Below are 21,836 nucleotides of genomic sequence, written 5' to 3'. Positions count from 1 at the left end.
TCTGAGTCTACCTGTTTGAGTTGAGAAGCCCACAGCTGAGAAGGAGACAGGGGTGTGGGTATGTGTGCATGTAGGAGGGGGGATGTTGACATTCAGATGGAGGTTAGATCAAGAAGAGGTGGAGGGAGGGGGTGGATGAATGACATGAGGGGTTGCAAACACATGCTTGAACATGAATGAAGCCAAACATAGAGGATAAGGTTGACTGCAGCATGGGTGCTCGAATAATATTAGCTTTGGTGTCAGAATTAATACTGATGACATCCATTAAGCTTCTTCTGGTTATCCAGTTCAAGGTTTGGAGGGGATCATAGGCCTAAAGGGTACACACTGGACACGGTGCCACCCACAATTGAACAAGCAGTTAAGAAAATGGATGGATTGACTTTGTCAGTGTAACGAGCTGTCCCAGGTGTCTCTGTGCTGCTGATGCAGTGGGTGTCATTGATGCAGGCTCTGGACGCGTGGGTTTCCCTCATACAATCCACTGAGAGACTTCTCTGGTTAACTGGTGATTCTAATTTGAAGTGTTTCTTTGTCTTTGTGTGATAGACTCCCAACCTCTGCAGCTTGCCTAATGACATTCAAACTACTACTTTAAGTTGCTCCCATATTCACCAAGAGTCACCAGAGCAGTTAAGTCTGCATTTTTGATTTGGCAGGTTTTTGCACCAGACACCTCGCAGGACCAAATCGGGGCATTTTCACTCATTAGGTGAATGTGTGACTGTGCAAACCACTACACTGCAAAACCACAACAGAAAAGATCCTTGAGGTAACTTAGAAACCACAATTTCTCCAGCATTGCAGCTCTGATGGTCTGCAGCACATGCAGGCAGTCCAACCACCCTTAAGCCCAATTTTTCTCAGTAATGAAACAAAGCGTTGCAGTGGTACTGACACAGTGCCTTTTTACTCAATTCGAGCACGCAAAGTGCTTCCTGCTACAAGTCACATTCACCCAATCACCCAAACATTCATACACCACTTTTCTCTTTGTGTGAGCACTTCTGGTAACATTCACTCCTTGATGGATGCTTTAGGGGAAATTTGGGACTTCTGCCCAAAAGATACTTCAGTGTGTGAGCCACGGATCGATTCGCTGAATTTCTGATAACTCTGTAAATAACCAGCGCTCTACTGGTATCTGGTCTCTAAAGGATTATAGTTAATAAAACTGTCCAAAACTTTCATAAAAACATTTTGTTGTCCTTATAAACTGCTCTTCACATATTTCATTTTTTAATCCTTCAGTATTTCTTTGTGTGTGTCCGTGTGTGTGTGTGTGCCATAGTCTCCAACCTATTTACTTACCCTCTTTCTACCCTTTAATTAGTCTGTCAGAGCACTTTAAACTAACCGTGTGCAATGTACAAACCTCAGTTTCACATTGTCAGATTTTGGTAACTTCCAGGACCGTAAAAAAGATCTGCTTTGTCTGATAAACTACAAATTCCTTTAAATTTGTGCTAAAGCTGCCTTCCAGTGCTGCTGACTCCGTTCACCAACGGTCACAGTTGAAATATCAGAGAGCTGCTGCTGGTGAGCTGTCACCACCTTCACAATCAGCCTCTGTTTGACCAGCTTATGTCTGCCTGACCCAAGACCTCACCTCTCCTTCAGCTGCACTCTGCGAGGATGTAGGCGTGTGTGACTGCGCGGAGGTAAGAAATTAACTTCCCTCTCCCCGAAGGCATGATATGCCCTTGTGATGTGATTTCTCGGAATCAGTTTTAATGAAACAATGAACAGAAACACTCGTTTCCTCAGACTGGGTTGATATCGGCGGTTTAATCTTTAATCGGGTTGATGTCTCTTTCTTCTTTTCTTCTTTCTTTTCTTGCCGTGAAATAACCTTCCGAGCGCTTCCCGTGTTGTTTACATCAATAAAGCCGGGTTGCTGAAGCAGCAGTGAAAGTTGTCGGCTAGTGGATTTGTTGTGACTGTGTCACCGCTTGTGTACAGCCTGACTGGTCTGGCAACATTGTGGCATGTCACAGTGATGCGAGCCGTGGTGTGGACTGCGGCTAAACCTGTTGGTTCGGAAAAAAAGGGAAAGCGCGAAAGGGGGAGCAGTGAGAGGAAGTGGCTAATGGGGAAGATGAAATCCAACTTCCTCTACACTAAACAGCCTCCAGAGGAGAAAAGGAGGCCTTGTTCACCTCTGACAGGGGACGTTTCTCCCTCTGTGTGCGGTTTTGCTGCCAGCCTCTTTTATTTTTCTTCTTAATTCTGCTTAACCTCGTATAAAGTGTATAAACAACCAAAAAAAGTAAACATTTGACAGCAACATAGCAAAAAAGTAATTTACACCATGATCTGGGTGTGAGGAAGGAAAGCCCTCATGGTGGGAGGAGAAGACCCAAATGGAGGAGAAAAAAAACACATCTCTTGCTGTCTGTGGCAAACCCTGCTTATTCATACTCACAATGGACAGCCAGATAATATTCTCCTCCACTGTTGAAGCTGACACCTGGAAGATTTGCTTTCACACAGCCCCTAAGGCTGGAGAACCCCACCCCAAACCTAAGCTAGCAAGTCCCTGCACAACATCCTCCAGGGTGGGGGAATCTGAGCAATGTGTGGCTTTTGTCAACCCACCCCCTACACACGCTTTTCTTTCTTTTACTGTCTGCCCCCCTTCTCAAAGCATAATCACATCCTTCTCTCTTGAGAGATATTTCCCTCTTTTCACAAAAGACTGAAAAGATTATCTCTCTTTTCTTGGTATGGGGAGGTGGAGGGGGTGCGCAACAGGCCTGCTGGAGGCTTTTCTCACAATGATAATATTTCTCTCAAGAAATTCATGACACCTGTTGAGATGATCTCCAACAGGAATATGGACCATAGTGCCTGATAGTGGATAAAAATAGATCCTCCTCTCTCTCTCCTACCCAAACACAGTGGCTGGATTACTCTAATGTGATGAAATGAACAAAAACACACAAACAGCAGGTTTTTTCCTGTTTTTTTTATTCACACTCTTATTAATAATTTGGTGTTATCGAGACAACTTGTCTGCATATCCATCGTGTGATGACTGCAGTTGCAGAACATTTACATATTAGCTGAATTTAGTCAAATAACGAGTGGCGGTGAACAGCTTCACTGTGACCAGTGTCAACGACAGAAGAGATAAACATCTAATGCAGCACAGTGAACCACATGATGGTGCGTACAGGCCGTGCTGCTGCAGTGTTTGCATAGCACTGCGTGGTTAAAATATGTATGATAAATGTAAAAGTGCAGCAAACCTTTGAGGTGAGATTGTTACGATGACACGTCAGGATGTTAAATTTTACTCCTGGTATCATGTGCGTTCCAGTGTTAGTGGACGCTGGTGGCACACTAACAAATTCCTCCACACATCATACCAGTGTTCACTGTGGAGCACGGCCGGTTCCTCCTCCAAAGAGGCCCCCTAGTGTTTTTCTGAGGGAGCTCATTTCTTTTACTGTGGAGATTTTGGGACTCTTTCTGTACCAACTGTTTGCTTGTGTAGCAAGCAAACGTCCACCTGTAATCCCAGTGAAAGACACAGAGAAGAGACAACACCAGTGATGAAACACTTCATAATAATTACAGCAAAATGAAAATATCACAGCTTACCCCTTTATTCTAGTGTAAGTATTTGAGTTTTTATTTTTTGAGTATTTAAGGTAAATATAATTACATTGTTATTTCAAATAAAGTGCGTTGAAATTCCATTTAATTACAGGTGAATTACGCCCTTAGTGATGGACCTTATTATGAAGTGTTACCTGACCTGACATATATAAAATAGCACCATCAGCACCACCAGCTGAAAACCTGGCATATCTCTGTATGGTGTGGAGTGTGGCCTCAACAAATTAGAGGAACCCGGATAAGTGGAGGGCAAAGAAGAAGTGGCAGACCTAAAAAATCTACAGGAGATGAGCAGTATCTGAAAGTCGTGTTCTTAAAAAACAGGAAGAAAATCCAGCAGATAGATCTGGACCTTCAGTTGATCCATCTGTTTACTGAAGGCTCATCAGAAATGGTCTCAGGGGAAGGAAGTATGGCTGAAAATCAGTGGTAACAGAGTTACAGACTGCTGAAATGTTTGATTGAAATCATTGTGACTGTACATAGATGAGGTCTGGATGAGAGTCCTTCAAGAAGCTGGAGAACTACTCCTCAAGAAATTGCAAGAAATTTTGGCTAAGAGAGTTCAGGCTGTGTTGAAGAACAAAGATGTTCATACTTTGGTATGAACATCTTTGTTCTTCAACTTACTGACATTCAATTCGATGGAGTTGTACAAACACTGTTTCTGCCTTTTATCTTGTATTTCCATATGTGTTTACAGATGTTTCAATAAATTGCTGCGCCTGCTTCCCATTTTCATAATTTTCACAGCTTAAGGGAAAACTTTACAGGGAAAACTTTTCAAGGTTGATGATTTAGAGTTGAAAATGCAGACGTTGATAATTATTCTTCATTTGCTCACAACAAATTAAATATTGTAAATAAAGATTTTCTATTTGAATATTTCATTCATCAAGATTTTATTCTTTTTGAGCAGTGTATACAATAGTAAGATTACCATGTGTCAGTACAGAGGAATAATGTCCAATTTTGACTAATGTCCAATTTTAATTAATGGTAATAAAATAAGTCCAATTATGTTAAACGATTACTTTTACATTTTCACAAAATTTATTTTCACAAAATAAATGAATGAAGATGAAAACCCAAGCGTAATATTTGCACTTTTGTGCTCTAAAGATCAGTATTAATGATACAAAACTGGGTACACAATGAATTTTAACTCAAGGCCCATCATATTATGTTTAAATCAAAAAGCTTGACTTGATTTCTCAGTCAGTGTTGGTGTGGAATCCTGTACATGAAACTACAGTGACTGATCTAAACACTTGTACCTCTGTAATTCAGACACTAGGGGGCGACAGTGGCAACATTCTGTGTCTTCAGCACGTCGATTTGAACAACGGTGCATTCAGGGATCCCTTCAATATTTGTACATATCAGCTCACCTTTTATTTAGATTTGGTTAACCTCGTATGCTGTTCCTTTACTTTCTGCATCTCAGAAAAAGAATTTTGGCTGACCACGAAGAGGACTTTTATGGTATATTATGTTACAATGATACTTAATGAACAAACGAGCACAGGTGCACTTCTGATATCTTTAATGACTGATTATTACCTTATCCTGTAATTCGCAATGCAGTTTTATATACGATGAGAAAATGTTTTATCTTGTATTTTGTTTTTATAATTTTTGTCCAAATACAGTCTCTTAAGTAAACATTTTTAGTCGCTAAAATCAGTGAAAGTATATAATTACCGACTCTTGTCATGGTCAATGAACAGAGCGTGACGTTCACCTGTTAGTGTGAACTGTGCAGCTGTCACATTTGAGTGTGCAGGCACCTAGCAAACGACACGTACTCCCATTTTTAAAAGGTAAGGGCTCTTATCTCTGTAAACATTTATTCGCTATAATATAAGAGTATATAGCTTGTCTGTAAGAATGCTACTCCCGGCGAGCAGTGAAATCTTCATATGGTTAAACCGGTCGGCGAAGCTAACACGAATAGCACGTACAGTGTAAACGCTACCAACTGTCAGCTAGCAGCTGGATTAGTGAAGACAAAGTGACGTTAACTTGCAAATTGTGTTGTAAAACAGAGGAGAGCAGCAGACAAACGACGAAACCTCAAAAAGCAGTAAGAGCTGAGTAAATATATCACCGACATTAGCCATTTTTAATGACTAACTAACAGGAACCAGTGGAGCTACTTAGTTTTTAAAGAGCAGCTTGTTTAAAAAAAAAAAATGGTTTTACAACACTTCACAACATTGCTGACCAACAGAGGGCTATTTATGGAAGCGTCTAGTGAGCAAGGCCACATTACCAAGTCCCTGGACCCCCACAGTGCAGTCTGTCAGTCACAGTGTGTGTGTGTGTGTGTGTGTGTGTGTGTGTGTGTGTGTGGGGGGGGATTTCTGCCCCCTAAAAGCAATCTAAATGATAAAATCTGTTGCTTTTTTTTGTGGCCCAGCATTGTGTTGTTGTTCAGCAGAACCTTATTTTTGGTCTATGGGTTAAAGGTACCACACACTCAGTGACTGTTTGTCCTGTAGTTATGAGCCTCGACAGACATCTTGGTTACATAACCAAACCTTTACTGGTATCCACCCAAACCGTTATCAAGCAAGGTTCTCACTCACTGACAATCTGATCTGCAGAGAACAGGCTAAACTAGTCAATTAAAGCTAAGATCAACATTTAAAAGCCTGTAAGAGCATGAGAAAACTTGTTCCTTTGGTTGTAAAGCTTGTAAAAATGCCAAAATGTAATTACCTTGTAGCATAAAGCTGACAAACCTGGTCCTGGTCCCCCAAAAAGGGGGAAAGTTACTTTCTCTTTGAAATGAGAAAATCACAATGGTAAGTGTTTGTAATGTTTAGTGCACTAATACTGTCAAACTTATTTTACATTGTGGGCCACATAAAGCTCGTGTTGATCTTAAGTGGGCCGAAGCAGTGAAATCAGTGTTTCTGTCAGCATAAAGAAGTTTAACTACTTACTATCTATAGTAGACCGTAAAAATGTCATGTGATTGTTTATCTATAACTTAATTTGGTGTAATATGACCATTAGGGTGATGTTTATCAGTGAAGGTAATGCTGTAAAACTGAAACTTAAAATACAGTTAAAAGTCCAAAATTTATGCCATACTTCACATTTTCCAAAGCCATTCAGTGGGCTCGTTTGAGTCTGTGCCAGGCCTCTTTTGACCCCCAGGCCTTATGTTTGACACTGCTGCATTAAACCCTAAACTGCATTTAAGGAAGTCCTTGATTGATCACTGTTTTCTAATTGTTTATGAGCAAACATGGTATTATTAAGCTGCTCCTTACACACAAAAATAACCGTAATTAGTTGTTTACTTACTGATTGCTCATGCATAAGTATTCTGTCCTTACATCTTCCTCTCTCTGCATTCCCAGCATGGCACGAGGGCATCAGAAGATTCAGTCCCAGCAGAAAAACGCCAAGAAGCAGGCGGAGATGAAGAAGGCCAAAGGTCACGATCAAAAGACGGCGGCCAAGGCAGCGCTCGTATTCACCTGCGCTGTGTGCAGAGTAAGTATGACCCCTCAGAACTCCCAAATGAGGGTGGGAGTCATATTTGAAACCAAATGCAGTGCCTTTTCCTCCAAATCCTCCTTTCCTTTAACAACTGTTGGATGTTTCATTTCTTCTCACAGTCTCAGATGCCGGACCCCAAAACCTTCAAGCAGCACTTTGAGAGCAAACACCCAAAATCCCCTCTGCCCCCTGAGTTAGAGGGAGTGGAGGCGTAGGTGGTCGTCGACATGGATACTAAACTCTTCAACCCTGTGCCGGCTCTGCTCTCGTCTCAGTCTGACAGCAACGGATGATTTCACGTGACCAACATGAAGCACTTGTCTATTAATTCTTTAACAGGCCGGGTCGAGTCCGGTGTGCTCGTCTTCGAATACATGTCACAGCAGACCTGTACGACCTGTGAACGATGAAAAGTTGTAAAAGGAGATGGCTTCTTATTCAGCTTCCCTGAACAAACTGGCGTATTGGAGTATTTCTTGCTGCCCGCTCTTGTCTCTTTACGCTTTAGCTTTGGTGGATTGATCGCTCGAGATAAATGCACAGTGTTTGCTGAAGTTACAGCGGTGACAAAACTGACCTCGTCTTCTTAATTAGTGCTTTGAGCGCTGAATGGAAACGGGGACTGTGAATCTTTATCCATAAGTGCTCAGAGCGTAAATCGTCCTCGGTCGTGTCTGCCTGGTTATTACTGCATATTCTCATTTTAATTCATCATAATTTCGTAATTGTTTCAGTAAAAAAAAAGTGACATTTTGATAGCCATTTCCAAGCTGCTGGATGAATTGTAAACCAATGAATGTATGCTCCAATGATGAATTGTTAAGTCATTTTATTAAAGGTTCACTTTGTTGTAGCTCTGCTTTGTGTGATAATGTTTTCTGGCAAGGATGAATTTCACTGATACATTATGTGTTTAAGCAGGTAATGTTATCACAAACAGTCCCTGTGTTCCTTCACTCTGCTTGTGTGTCGGTTGTTTAATTTTGTGCCGAGTAATTTATTGTCTTCCTTCCAAAGTCTCTTTTTTACTTTCTCCTGCCTTTTAAACCTGACTGTTTCTTTTCTTATTACTCAGCGAGGCTGCATGTGAGAACCTGTTTGCCCTTCGGGATTAATGGTCTTTGACTCAGAATCTGGGCAGAACAAAGTCTGTGCGATGTCCGATTGTGAGACTAGCTTGGGCAATTACCGTGGATTTACAGTGAGCGAGTGGGCGTCCAGCTCCACTCTTTCCAGGCACCGCCTTTTCTTAAACCAAACTGAGTATTCCCAATAGTGAGATGGGATTATCTACTGTTTTGGGCTATAAGTGAGGAAAGGACAACCTTGAACAAGTCCAGGCGTGAGCCTCGATTCCATTCCTGAAAACGGCTTTAAAGTGGATCTCTGGAGATCATTTCCAGTGCCATGTTTTTATTTTTTGCACTCTGCTAGATTCAGTTCAAATTCTTTCTTATGCATCTTATATTGAGCCTCTGTACAGCTCAGTGCATCCTGTGTAAAACAAGCTCTGTGCGCTCCTTCAACTTTAATCTGACTTTCTCTGATTTGCTGCTTCTCATGTCTTAGTCATTTAGACATGGTTAAGATAACTTGCTGAAGTTCAAACTGAGCATCAGAATGGGGAGAAAATGTGATTTAACCGGTTTATGGTGATTGGTATTAGACGGGCTACTCTTGAGTATTTCAGAAACTGCTGATCTACTGGGATTTTCCCACATTTCCTCTTTTTGACAGATGGCTATGTCCAGTGAAATGTCTCTGTGTGAAATCCGCTTTTTGATGTCACAGTTCAGAGGAGAATGGCCAGACTGCTTCAAGCTAATAGGAAGGCAACAGCAACTCAAGTAACCATTCACTATAATAAAGACATGCAAAAGAGCATCTCTGAATGCAAACATTGAGCCTAAAAGCAGATGAGCTACAGCAGCAGAAGACCACACAGGACGCCGCTCCTGTCAGGTAGGAATAGGAAACTGAGGCTACAATTCACACAAGCTCACCAAAACTGGAAGAAGACTGGGCAATCGTTCGGTCTCAAATTCCTTTGTGACATTAGGATGGTAGAATCAGAACTTGGTGTCAATAATGTGAAGGTATAGACCTATCATGCCTTGTATCAATAGTTCAGGCTGCATATGGTTTAAACCCCACAGCCTACCTGAGTATTATGGCTCCCTTTATAACCAGTGTACCCATCTGATACGTGATTATATCATATCACAAAGCTCAAATAATGTCAAACTTTTGTTGAACATCACAATAAGATCAGTGTACTCAAATGGCTTCCATAGTCACCAGATTTCAAACCAATAGAGCATTGTTGGGATGCTCTATTGACAAATCTGCAGTAATTGTGATGCTATCATGTCAGCATTGACATTAATCTCTGAGGAATATTTCCAGCACCTTTTTTAATTCTGTGATACCTCTTTAACCATCAGGTGTACCTAATAAAATAGCCAGTGAGTGTACAGTGATCACTGATCACGTCATTTTCTCTGTGCTGTTAGTTACATAGTAACTGTCGAGCAAAACAGATGAAAACAGGCTGGATAAATAAATACTGGTAGTTACACAGTTATTACATTTTTAGTCTCGTGACTGTAAGGCTGTCTTTTTTACTTCAGTTCATTGCATGACAGCATACCGTGCTTGGATAATGACCACTGGTTTTACACTCCTTTTTGTGAGGCAGTGTGGGACGCTTTGGGTGTGCTGCATAGGCTGAGTGAGTAATACCGGACACACCCCGGGAGTAGAATAAAATGTGTGAAGCCTGAGTTTTTGGCTTACGGCTTACTCACATGTAGGCTGGCCCGGTTTATTATAAGCATCCACCACTTTAATAGTATTTACTGTGCGACAGAAAATGAGGAAAATCATAAAACTTTTATGTAAATGAATGTCATTTATGTGTCATCAGCTCTCACCCACCAAGAACTGAATGTATCTGGATACAGAGCTTTAACTGTAGGGATGGCAGGATGACTCACAGAGAGTAACTGGCAGCTGACATGAACATCATCCCAGGAGGTTCTGACATTTTTAACTGAATAAATTAATCTCCTCTCCCAGCTACACAGAGCTTTACTCACCAGTTTAAACACAAATATGTACAGGAAGTGACAGAATCGGTACCAAATATCAAAAACAAGTTCAAATTGTGCATCTGTTACCTTGGATCAGCTGAAATGGCTCAATGTGCAGCAGTTAACAATCAAAAACCTCTAAACCATTATGCAACTCGGTCTGCATAAAGAGGTCTTTAACATGTCCAGTAATGACAAACGCTTCACTTCAGCTGAAACACAATAACTGCAAGAATATAGTGTGTAAGCCAACCATGCAGACATGGCTACAACCACACCATTGCACTTCATGTGTGAAGTCACTCAAACCATAAAGACCACACCATCTGTCTTCTTTGTCATAATTAAATCATTTAGGGGGAAATGTGGCTTGACTTCCTTTAATTCTGACTACTCAGAAGTAACAAACACACACACACACACACACACCACGGTCAGTGAGACGCTGCCTGTTGTTTTAGTTGTTTGAGCAGCTCGGCCAAATGACTCACAACCCACATTGTTCCCCAGCCTCCTCACACATAATCCACATCCTGCCTTCCCATCTGTAAACTTGTGAATCAAAAACACAACACATGTTCATTCATATAAACACATACACATATGTAAGATTTTTTTTTCTACAGCCTGTCTTTGATCTCAACATGCAAGAGTCACAGGAAAAAAATGAGAGCACTCGTACAAACTCGTTACAACTTAATTAGGTTAAGAATTTCCCTGTGGCTATAGATCATCTATTTTCAGCTCTCATCGCACTAGTGAGAAAGAAACACTGAAGCACCAGCTCAACTCCAGTGTCTGGGCATCGTGGCACCTGCTGTGTTGTTTCGGTGTTTCTGTGGAACAATATTTTCATTCATTTAGTTTATGTGTGGTGTAATAATAGCTAGTGATCAACATGTCCAGCAGGAGGTTGGGAATATTTATTTGTATTTGTCAAACACTGCTTATCTACCTTACTCTAGTTCTGCTTGGCCACTGATTAGCACACCTCTAATTCTAAAACTTCTGTGCATGATTTATGTCTCTAAGAAAGTACTGCAGGGTCTGATTGGTGTCTTCGTCCATCCCCAACCCTGATAACAGACTTGCTTGGATCGCTGCTACTTTCAACCAGTTTTACAAGGTCAGGGGAAGTGATCCATCACAATAGACCTAAACCTGAAATTTGTAAAACTAGAATAACTAGAAAAACATGACTGATGTCTGGACTACTCAATGGGTCAAGGCATTTGAATGAAGAAGCCTTTCTACTGAGAAGAGCCACAGTACCTCAGTATTTATATAGGCATTAGATAAAACAGTTTCAGTATACATAATATTAGCCTGACACCAACATAATTTTGCATAATTTCCTCATTTTATCAGTTCCTCTCTATACATGTTAGACCACTCCTTGTAGAAAGCTCTGATGGGTATAGTTTTACATGATAAAGGTGTACAAAGACACCGCTATTTGCAGCTTTTTCTGGATTAAAAAAAAATTAAATGCCATTTTGCGATTTTAGTGTTTGTTTCTAAAAGTAATGACATATATAGAGAGCACACGTTATCATAATCGTTTTTATCACGTTTTCAGTCTCAGTAAAAATGCGTATTCTTTGTGGGCAGGTGTGCACAGCTAACACAAACGGCCGTAAAGGCAGAGTACATAGCGCTGCAGAACTGTACCCCCCCCCCCCCAGCATGTTTACACTGAGTAGGAGATGCTCTGTATCTCATTGTACAACTGTATAGTGACAATAAAGGCATTCTATTCTATTAAACGGCAAATTATGAGAGTGAAACTGAAATTACATTAATATCTAAGCCACGGGCCAATAATATGCTCGTTTGAAAATATAATAAGGTAGACAAAACCACTTTATGTCAATCCTGCCCCACTTCCGGGTTCCTCCTCCTGGCTTCTATCTTCTTGCATAATGACCTTTCACACACACAAACACACACACACTCACAAAGGATTTATTTTTTTTAAAACACAAACGTTTTTCCTTCCAGTGTCTTGATAGATATAAGTATGGTAGATATAAGTATAAATTCTCCTGAAAAGTTTCATTTGATTTATAATAACTATAAACTACATCTCCCAAGCATCCTTGCGGGCGTACCGGACAAACCAAGCGTTTATGCCGTTTGTACGTAAATATAAAAAAAAAATTAAATCTATATTTAGAAGATTTTTTACATAATGTTTTACATTATCATAATCATATTTTTGTTAATTTTCTGTGAGATTCGTTTATTTGTTTTTTGCTCATTCGGCGCAGTCTTAAAAAAAATTGCCCTTAGATTTGGCTACCATAGCAACTCCCTTCTTACGTCACCCATCCGGGCTCGACCCTGCTGCCGTGTCTTTGATTGGAGGGAAACCCCGTGGATGAGCGGGAGAGATCATCAGCTGTGCGGCCGGGAATCAGGAACAACACCGTCTAACGACACTCGCAGGTTAGTTACATCTATTTACTGCTCTTGCTCGGTGGTGTTTTTATCCAAAGAGTCCCTGCTTGTGCTTCTGGTAAGGTATCTTTTTAAACCCTGCATTAATCGCCGCATCTAGCGGCTGTAAGTGGAAATCGTTGATGCTCCGCGCTGCTCAGTCATTGTTCGGTGCTCGCCTGACAGGGAAGCGTTACTTACGGCAACGTTAACCCATCTATTTTTGTTCGCTCGCTGTTTTTAGAGGACGCCTCTCGGCCCTGCTAAGCGGCATTTTTTTGTGAATGAAGCAGTCTAAAATGTGAGAATAACTGTGGCTAGAAGAAGCGGTCTGGTTTGCTTTCCGGGAAGCGAAAAAGGGCGTTCACTGAGGACTGAACGAAGCGAGGCTCCTTTCATTCCTCTAACCGACTCAGTGACACACTTATTATCCTATAGCCGCCTGCAGCGTTAGGAAGCTTTCCCCAAATTAAACGCAGAGACTGTGTAATCCATATCGTTTATTAAGCTCTTGAAAATGATTTTTTTTGTTCGGTCTGCATTCGTGCCTTACATGGTACGCGCTGGGTGGGCAGGTGTGTGAATGAGTGTGACGTGAAACTGGGTGGCCGACATTCCTCTAAGGGGTGCAGGTGGCAGCGTGCAGGGAAAATTTTCTCACCCATTTTGTGGCTTTTGAAATGAATTCATAGGTTTGGGATTTTTTTTTTCTTTTATATATTTTGCTTTGTAAACAGGCTGCACATTTATTCGCACACGTAGTCCTTTTATACTGCAGCATCTTTTACCTGTGAAGGGGTCTACATATTTTTTTAAAAAGGAAACGAGTTCCTCAGCATAGGTTACTGTCTGTATTCTACTACAGTAAATTAGACTTCCTGTCCTGTGCTATGAGCCGATTTACAATCATTTAAGTTAAAACTAAAACAGATCGTTGACTGACCGAAGTTAATATGCAACTAGTCTGAGATTAGCTCAGCACTGTGGCATGCGTGTTAACTGGCTGTAGAGGAAAACGGACAATGTTGACAACTTATGCTGTGGGACATTTTGATGGAAGAACTAAATGATATAAAATAGTCTGTAGACTAATAAAAAAATAACCACTGATGACCACTGATTTCTGGGGAAATGTCCATCAGCTAATGTAAATTTTCTGGAATTTCATAACCACTTATAATTTTTTTTACATGCCGGCTACACTTTTCCTGTGATCTATTATGACATTTTGCCTATTCTTGTCTTCAGGATAGTGAGTCAGAAGAAGCCTAAAACTGTATCTGCTGTACAAGTCGTGATTATAGGCACTTTCCCCCTTTGTATTTCTAAAGACTTAGAGTCCAAATGATTTAGTCACCACTTTAAATCAAGTCTGTGCCCGATCGAGTGAAGACGAGACAAGCAGATTGATTTGTATTTAAGGAAAAAAAAAAGGTGCTTTGCTGGTGTGGACACACCCAGTGTTCCCATGAATTCTTAACAGCCGACACACTGTTGTTTTAGCTACAGTCCTGTCAGAGTTTTTGATTATGTAATATGCTTCAAGGTTATAAATGTTCTATTTTCTCACAGTTAACTAACTGTAATATATAATATATTTTTTTTTTGTTAAAAATGGGGATGTCTTCACAGTCAAAATGTTTAACACATACCTGAGAAATGAGGTTATGCTGGAATAACAGCACATTTACTTGCACAGTAGTCCTCCATTATTCACATATAGTAATGAAATCTACTTTTTCTCTCTCTACAATTTCTTTGCTTGGCCTCCCTTAACACACCGTCCTTAACTCCTGTCCTGTTTGTTTTGTCCTTCCTGACTCCCTTTCCTCTCTCCTTCCTCCACCCCCACATGACAGTCATGGCAGACAGAGAGGAGCTGGTACAGAAGGCCAAACTGGCCGAGCAGGCTGAGCGCTACGAGGACATGGCTGCAGCCATGAAGGCTGTCACAGAGCTGAACCAGGAGCTCAACAACGAGGAGCGCAATCTGCTCTCTGTTGCCTACAAGAATGTGGTCGGAGCTCGAAGGTCCTCCTGGAGGGTGATCTCCAGCATCGAGCAGAAGGCTGAAGCCGAAAAGAAGGCTGAAGCCGAAAAGACGCCTGAAAGCGAAAAGAAGGCCACGCTGGTCAAGGAGTACAGAGAGAAGATCGAGGGGGAGCTCAAACAGATCTGCCAGGAAGTTCGGGTAAGGAGGAGCAGAGGTGTTGAAGCTAAATGCTTGTTGCAAGAAAATATAAATGCACAGCAGCTGCTCCTCTTTGTATTAGTCCAACCTGTATTCAGATAGTGGCCGGTCTTGGTCACCTGTGTGTGTGTGTGTGTGTGTGTGTGTGTGTGTGTGTATTTATTTATTTAATTTAAATAATCAAGCTGCAAAAGCCAACATCGACAGCAGTTTAAAAAGAAAAAGAACAGCTTCCTTATGAATGGAAGCAAACACACATCCCTTACAAAAAGTAGTAGTAGAACCATGCTTTTTACACATTAGTGACACCTACAGGTATGTTGTGGTGCTTGTGTTTATGTGGTAGGGATCTAAAGAGGGACAATATAAACCTGCAGCTAACAGGATTTAAATATTAGTCATAGTTCTCAGCATACAAGCACTTGTCTAGGTTAATATGGCTTTACTTACGTCGCTGTTCACCTCTGAATATCTTAGCTGTAGTATTTAGGCCCATCTTACACAGTTGGAACTATGAACACAAAGCACCAAGTAGGCAAATGAAGGCACTCTTCCTAGCAGTTGTTTGAATATCACACAGATAAACTTCAGTATTTGGGTAGTTTGGATACATCCTGTATTTGCGGATTCACAGCCCTGTGACCTTGTGACCTTTAAAAGGAAACTTAAACATATAGGCCCACTACACTGATTCAACTCCATAGACGAAAGTTTGCATGTTGTAAAGCATATCTAGCTCTACTATAAGTAGATATAGTAGATTAGTATATTTTACTCAAATGAAACTGTCTTTGATGTTTTATATTAACTTATACACAGGAAGCGTCCAGTACGCATTAAAATTGCAGCGCATGAAATAGGACTAAAAAGTTCAGCACTTCCTGCCAAAGTCCACATGATGAATCAGATGGGTGTAGCCTAGAATTTTAAGGCCTAGAATATGATTGGCAGCTACGTTAAAGGAAGAGGAATATTCCCTGCTCATAGTTTCACTGGACAGGTGTGTACTCTTAACATACCTGTCGAGTGATTTCTACATATTTCATGTTAATTGTGGTGGAAATGGGGAAATGCACATATAAAGGGAGACACATTCACTCTTACAAACTTATAAAAAGATATTTAAATTATTTACCAAGTATACTTTGTAAAGAAAAAATAGCAAAGCTCGGTTGGACTGCAGCAAACAGTAGGTCTTGTTCTGCAGTGCAGCCTGGGTGAGATCTACATAGCAGCATGTGGAGCACTTCTCCACCTGCTGCAGATACGTGATCGCTGTTGATCTCAAAAGCATGAGAACTGCTGTTGCGACTTCCAGTGTATGGTGGTGGATTTGGAATACATTCAACCATGTGAGCAAATCCCCTCTGGATGAAGTAACTGAATGATACTGAGCACCTCCATAACAGCACCCTGGCCCAGTGAGGCAGCCATTAGGGAAAAGGAGTTAAAAATGTCACTGGCTCACTTATAACTGCTGGGGTTTGTGTGTGTTGCACGTGTTCTTTAGAGTTAAACTTCCACATTTCTTTTCGCAGGACCTGCTCGACAAATATCTGATCCCCCAAGCATCAGGCGCAGAGGGCAAAGTCTTCTACCTGAAGATGAAGGGAGACTACTTCCGCTACCTGGCTGAGGTGGCTACCGGAGACGAGAGGAACGGTAAATAAAACAGACATCATACACCGCCCCTTCTTCTTATCCTGTCGTGCAGTCACTCAAGGTAGTGATAGTGAGTGCTTATGTTCAGGGTTTATGAAAACCATGCGGTGGTGTGTCACGCAGCTGCCGGTCGGTGGGATGAACGTGTGCTGACTGGGCGTCCTGAACATCCTTTTTAGGGTAGGAGACCCTAGGACTGGTTCAGGTGTTGTTTTTAGCCAGAATGCTAACGCGCTTCTCGTCCTTGACCTACAACTGTCCGCCAAAATGCTGGCAAGTGCTGCTGCGAGGTTGTCATGGCAACTGCAGCAGCAGCAGGGTGTTGGCTGCTTCTAGTTGCCAGAAGGCATTTTAGATTACTTTTCTTTTGTTAATTTTGGGTGGTTTTGTAAAAGATTGTGTTCTTTTGTTACATATTCCATAAAATATCCATCAAATCCGCTTTCAAATGATTGGATACTTCATCTTTTTGGTTCTGAGGACCTGTACTTGACAGTGGAGCTGAATAGAAATATTAATCAGATGATTTTACTTTTTGTTTAATGTATTTTTGTTGTTGTCTAACTTCTAAAAATTCAGTGTGTGGTTTCCAAGAAATAATTTTTCTCATTTGAAACCATATCTGCTTTTTTGCTTGTGCAGAAATTGTTAAGAGCTCACAAGGTGGCTACCAGGATGCCTATGACATCAGCCTAAAGGAAATGGAGGCTACACATCCCATCCGCCTGGGCCTTGCGCTGAACTTCTCCGTCTTCTACTACGAGATTGCAAACCTGCCTGAGGAGGCTTGCAAACTGGCCAAGACGGTAAGAAGGGTCCTCTGTTTGTTGTCCCTCTCTTTAAAAAGCACTGAAGCATCATGAAAATGATGTTAGTACCACTTTTCCACCAGAGGTGTACAGGTACTGATTTTGAGGCCATTATTAATGTCATGCATATCACCTTATGGATACATAAAAATAATAAATACACTTAGTAGCACGCGTGCACTCTCTCGTAGCTGAGTGTCACTCAGTGGTTTCTGTGCCTATCATTGCCATGAGTCTGAAGATTAAATTGATATTCTGCTATCTCCGGTCCTCGCACTGCTGCTAATCTCCATGTCTCTGACTTGACTCTGATTGGTATGACCCTAACCCTTTGGTGGAAATAAGGTTATGCTTGAAACTACACTGTTAGTTTGTCAGTGGAAAGGATGATGAGTCTTTTAAAATTTTCTGCTTACAGTACTCTTTATACTTTAGGATTTTGTTAAAGGAGACCTTGAAAAATGGGGGAGTAAAGGCAGCGTTTCTTTTTCACAACATTCTGAGGAATTGCTGATAATAGTACAGACCCTTGATTAATGTAATTGATACCAAAGACAACATTAAGCCTTTCCACTTCCACGACTCTGTTAGGGTCCACTTGTGTCCAAATGATCGGACAGTAAGTGCTCGAATGGGTGTCTTTGTGCCTGCCTGTATTCTTGTTTTTTTGTGACCATGCTTAGTTAGTGCACTGTAATGTACGAACTATGAATGTGTTACAGCCAGCACACTTCAGAGAAGTAAAACGGGTATAACAGGAGTGACTGGTTGGCCGTTGGGTCTTCTGTTGTCCGTGTCACTCAAAGACTAAAGATAGGGGTAACAGTGTAACTGTCGGGTGTGGGATAAAGCTTTGAATTTTTTTTAAAATAGTGATATAATTCATTCAGACTTTTATTTCACGGTGACCAATCAAATCAAAGTGAGATTTAGGTTTAGATGGAATCTGTTAGTATCGCCACACACTATTAAACCAAAGTCACTGCTATAAAGTAAAATAAAGCTGCTAATGATTATCATTTAGAAATTTCTTGTAATTTCCATGTTAACCTATGGCAACCACATGTCAGGATCCCACAAATTTACTGTGCCCAGGCAAGAAGACTAAAACCCTCCAATAAAGCAACGGACTCGTATTTTGAATTCAATTTTCAGCTCAGTTCAGATTTATTTATAAATACAACAAAGGTCACTTTAAGGAAAAAAACGAATTCAAGAGGAAGATAATTCTGGCAGCGGGAGTACCCGGGGAGAAACTACGCGAATATAGTCCAAAGACATGCAGTTAGTGGGGACAGGTTAATTGGAAACACTAAATTGCCCATAGGTGTGAATGGGGGAGCGAATGCGATTGCTTGTCTCCAGTCTAAGTGTTAGCCCTGCGACAGACTGGCGACCTGTCCAGGGAGTACCCTGCCTCTCGCCCTAAGACAGCTGGGATAGGTTCCAGCTCCCCCCGTGACCCTGAAAATGATAAGCGGAAGCGAATGGACAGATGGATAATTCTGGCAGGGGCAGCCAACAACCAACAGTCAGTGCACCATTGGAATTCCCCAGCAGCATAACTATGGAAGCGTTTGTGACCACCTGATCCAGCCCTAACTATAAGCTTTATCAAAAAGGGAAGTTTTAAGCCTAATCATAAAAGTAAAGAGGGTGTTTATCTCCCGAATCCAAACTGGGAGCTGGTTCCACAGAAGAGGAGCCTGAAAGCTTAAGGTTCTGCCTCCTGTTCTACTTTTAAATATCCTAGCAACCACAGGTAAAGCTGAACCTCACTGCAATACCTTTCATCACACTATGAGAGAACATACTATTGAAAGAAAAAATAAATAATTTGATGGACACCGCAGTAGTCTGGACATTCCTGGCATCACATAACAGCTCGCCGCTAGATTTTTATATAACTTCTTGTGTTGACGTCTTTGGGACACTTTTTTTTTTTTTGTCATTCGATACAGTTAGGAAAAGGCTAAAATAATTGAGTGTGTTTATGGATTTGTGAATAAATGGTCTGCCAGAGCACAGTTTTGTGCAAACACTTGTACTTGTTTCTAAAAGACCACCCCATATAATCAAAGTAGTTTACAGTATCAGGCACAACACAGATGTACCCTTTTATCCTAGAGATCTATAAATGGCTGCTTGTTGTTGCTTTCTGTTTAGCTTATTGTTTTTGGCCCTGCTAATACAAGCTCACTGTAGGCACTTTCAAGACTGTACTCTGGGTTTTGGAAGTCCTGATTGTTTCACTGTGTGTCTTCCAGGCCTTTGATGATGCCATCGCCAAGCTGGACTCACTCAACACTGAATCTTACAAAGACAGCACCTTGATCATGCAGCTGCTCCGTGACAACCTGACTGTGAGTGTCTCCTCTTGATGAAACTATATTAAAATTTGGTTTTCCCTTATGCTTATACATGAGCGCTAAATTTATTATCTTGCACTTTTTAAATGCAGCTGTGGATGTCGGACCCAAGCGGTGAGGGCGGGATTGAGGTAGAAGAGGGGGAGCAGCCAGCTGAAGACAAGAACTGAACTTCAGACGAGAAAAGAAACCCCGCAGTTTTCTTTCCCTTTTTTTTTTTTTTTTTTTTAAAAACCTCTCACCAGCCTAAGTTGTGTGTGTGTGGTTGTGTGTCCACATACATGCACAAATATGTATGTTTACACTCCACTCTGTGTGTAAAGTACAGTATGTGTGTGCAGATACATTGAAGCATTGAAGTGTATGTGTTAAGTGTATCAACACCTCCACAGGGAAAAGAATGGAATAGATTGGTTGTTTTTATTTTTTTTTTTAACATAACTCATTGTGTGACCCAGTGGATGTTCATTTCCTTTAGAATTCTTTTCCTTTAAATAATTTTGTCTCTTTTAGTCCAAATGAAATCCCTCCTTTGGATCCAAATCTGCCCCATTCTCTCGAACCTTATTCACTGTAGCAAACCGCTGCTGTTGCAGGAAAGCAAACCAACCAACCTCGAAGTGTAACTTTGATAATAATTTGTATGTTTTTACTTGAACTGAACATTTACAACCTTTGTGACACTTTAGTCCACAAAACTCCTTTGAGGCACGTGTTAAAAGGGAAAAAAATGGTCACAGTAGTCTGAATTCATTACTTTTTTTTCTTCATCTGACAATAGCAGTACACACATACTGTTGGCAGGTTTCACCTATTACGGTATTGCTTGTATCCATACGGCCCTGTCAGTGTCCAGTGTAGCAGGTAGAGATTTTTTTTTTTTTTTTTTTTTTTTTTTTAAATGGATGGTACATGTGTCATGGCTCAATGGGTTTTTACAGTGCTTTCAGGCATAGGAAAGGTTTTCTATATGAATGACCACTTACAAAAGCTGTAATTTACTTTTGGTTTGTTGAGAGGGTTACATTCCATTTTACTGACATCTTTTCACTCATCAGTGAAACGAGTAGACTGTAATGTCCTGCAGTTTTGCATACCACGTGACAAGCTATATAGACAGCCTAAGATAAAGTTAACAACTTGATAAAATGGCTCGATACTGTAACTTTTGATATTTTATCTCTTCAGCAGTGCAGAGGATACTTTTTGCCATGTGCTTTTATGTGGCTTTCTACTCTTTTTCTATTCAGGTGTTTTTTGTATTTTCTTTTGTTTATTTTATTCCCTTATTGAGTATTGATTTGACTCCTGGAATGTATGTGGTTCTCAGTAGTCTGGTGTGAGGGTTAGGCATCGCTTTTAAAACTGGCAATCTCTGCTTAGGATTAGGTGGAATACAGTTACATTTATCTTCCTTGAAAGTACATTTTGAAAAGGCAAAATTTCAAACCATGGCAAATATAAAAATGAGAATTTTAGGTAAGTTGATAGGAAATTGCATTAAGGTCATTTAGTGATCACAAAGTAGTGCCAGTTTCTTCTAAGTACAGTATCTTGGTTTTAAAAAAAGTTGGGATGCAGGATTTGGCGAGTAACGCTCTTGGGTATGTTATTTGGTTATGTGCTTTCATGTAAGTGGAATTAAAACATTCAAATTAAGATGGTGTGCTCGGTTTCTCTGTTCTTTATGTGTGATGTGAATTGTTGGTTCACAGATTTCACTGAGACAAACCCACAAATGGCCCAAGCATGAAATAATGTTTAAAGCAAAGAAATGAGGGCTGTTCCATACAGTCATGTGAAAAGTTTCCACAGGGCTTCAAGCAGTCATGTGGGGAAAAGTCAAGCACATCCTATGACTCAATAGCTTGTAGAACAGACCTCGGCTACGTTAATTTGAACTTTATCACTCTCTCACATTGTTATGGAGGAATTTTGGCCCACTTTTATTTACAATGTTAGGGTGTTGCTTCAGTTCATGGAGATTTGCAGGAATTCACACCTCTGTTGAAAGTCCCACCACAGCATTTGAATGAGGTTGAGGTGTGGACATAACTGAGCCATTGTAACACCTTGATTCCTTTGTTTTTCAACCATTCTGTTATAGATTTCCTGCTGTGCTTGCGTCTGC

At 40.8% G+C, this 21,836-nt stretch overlaps 2 protein-coding genes across 3 annotated transcripts; both read left to right on the top strand.

The window, feature by feature from the left end:
* Positions 1 to 5,331: 5,331 nt before the first annotated feature.
* znf706 (zinc finger protein 706) lies at positions 5,332 to 7,996 on the top strand. Its single transcript, XM_026157224.2, has 3 exons — positions 5,332 to 5,450; positions 7,002 to 7,137; positions 7,263 to 7,996. Exons 2-3 carry the CDS (start codon positions 7,003 to 7,005, stop codon positions 7,356 to 7,358), a joined length of 231 nt encoding a protein of 76 aa, XP_026013009.1. The 5' UTR covers positions 5,332 to 5,450; position 7,002; the 3' UTR covers positions 7,359 to 7,996.
* Positions 7,997 to 12,545: 4,549 nt separating this feature from the next.
* LOC113014748 (14-3-3 protein beta/alpha-A-like) lies at positions 12,546 to 21,364 on the top strand. 2 transcript variants are annotated; one of them, XM_026156468.2, is made up of 6 exons: positions 12,546 to 12,683; positions 14,534 to 14,865; positions 16,404 to 16,527; positions 17,170 to 17,333; positions 19,604 to 19,699; positions 19,798 to 21,364. In XM_026156468.2, exons 2-6 carry the CDS (start codon positions 14,536 to 14,538, stop codon positions 19,873 to 19,875), a joined length of 792 nt encoding a protein of 263 aa, XP_026012253.1. In that variant the 5' UTR covers positions 12,546 to 12,683; positions 14,534 to 14,535; the 3' UTR covers positions 19,876 to 21,364. The 2 variants fall into 2 exon arrangements, with proteins under 2 accessions (XP_026012253.1, XP_026012254.1); XM_026156469.2 differs by having other exon boundaries at positions 12,643 to 12,753.
* Positions 21,365 to 21,836: the final 472 nt, after the last annotated feature.

This window comes from Astatotilapia calliptera, chromosome 22 (genome assembly GCF_964374335.1).
Source record: "Astatotilapia calliptera chromosome 22, fAstCal68.1, whole genome shotgun sequence".
Lineage (NCBI taxonomy): Eukaryota > Metazoa > Chordata > Actinopteri > Cichliformes > Cichlidae > Astatotilapia > Astatotilapia calliptera.
The sequence above is the reverse complement of the archived record's forward strand: the minus strand, read 5'-3'. Positions and strand labels throughout refer to the sequence as shown.

Bases quoted from the DNA above. Each gene is read 5' to 3' on its own strand.
- znf706 (XM_026157224.2), top strand. From the start codon at position 7,003: ATGGCACGAGGGCATCAGAAGATTCAGTCCCAGCAGAAAAACGCCAAG. The intron at 7,138-7,262 runs GTAAGTATGACC...TTCTTCTCACAG, and splicing joins TCACCTGCGCTGTGTGCAGA to TCTCAGATGCCGGACCCCAA.
- LOC113014748 (XM_026156468.2), top strand. From the start codon at position 14,536: ATGGCAGACAGAGAGGAGCTGGTACAGAAGGCCAAACTGGCCGAGCAG. The intron at 14,866-16,403 runs GTAAGGAGGAGC...TTCTTTTCGCAG, and splicing joins AGATCTGCCAGGAAGTTCGG to GACCTGCTCGACAAATATCT. The intron at 17,334-19,603 runs GTAAGAAGGGTC...TGTGTCTTCCAG, and splicing joins CTTGCAAACTGGCCAAGACG to GCCTTTGATGATGCCATCGC.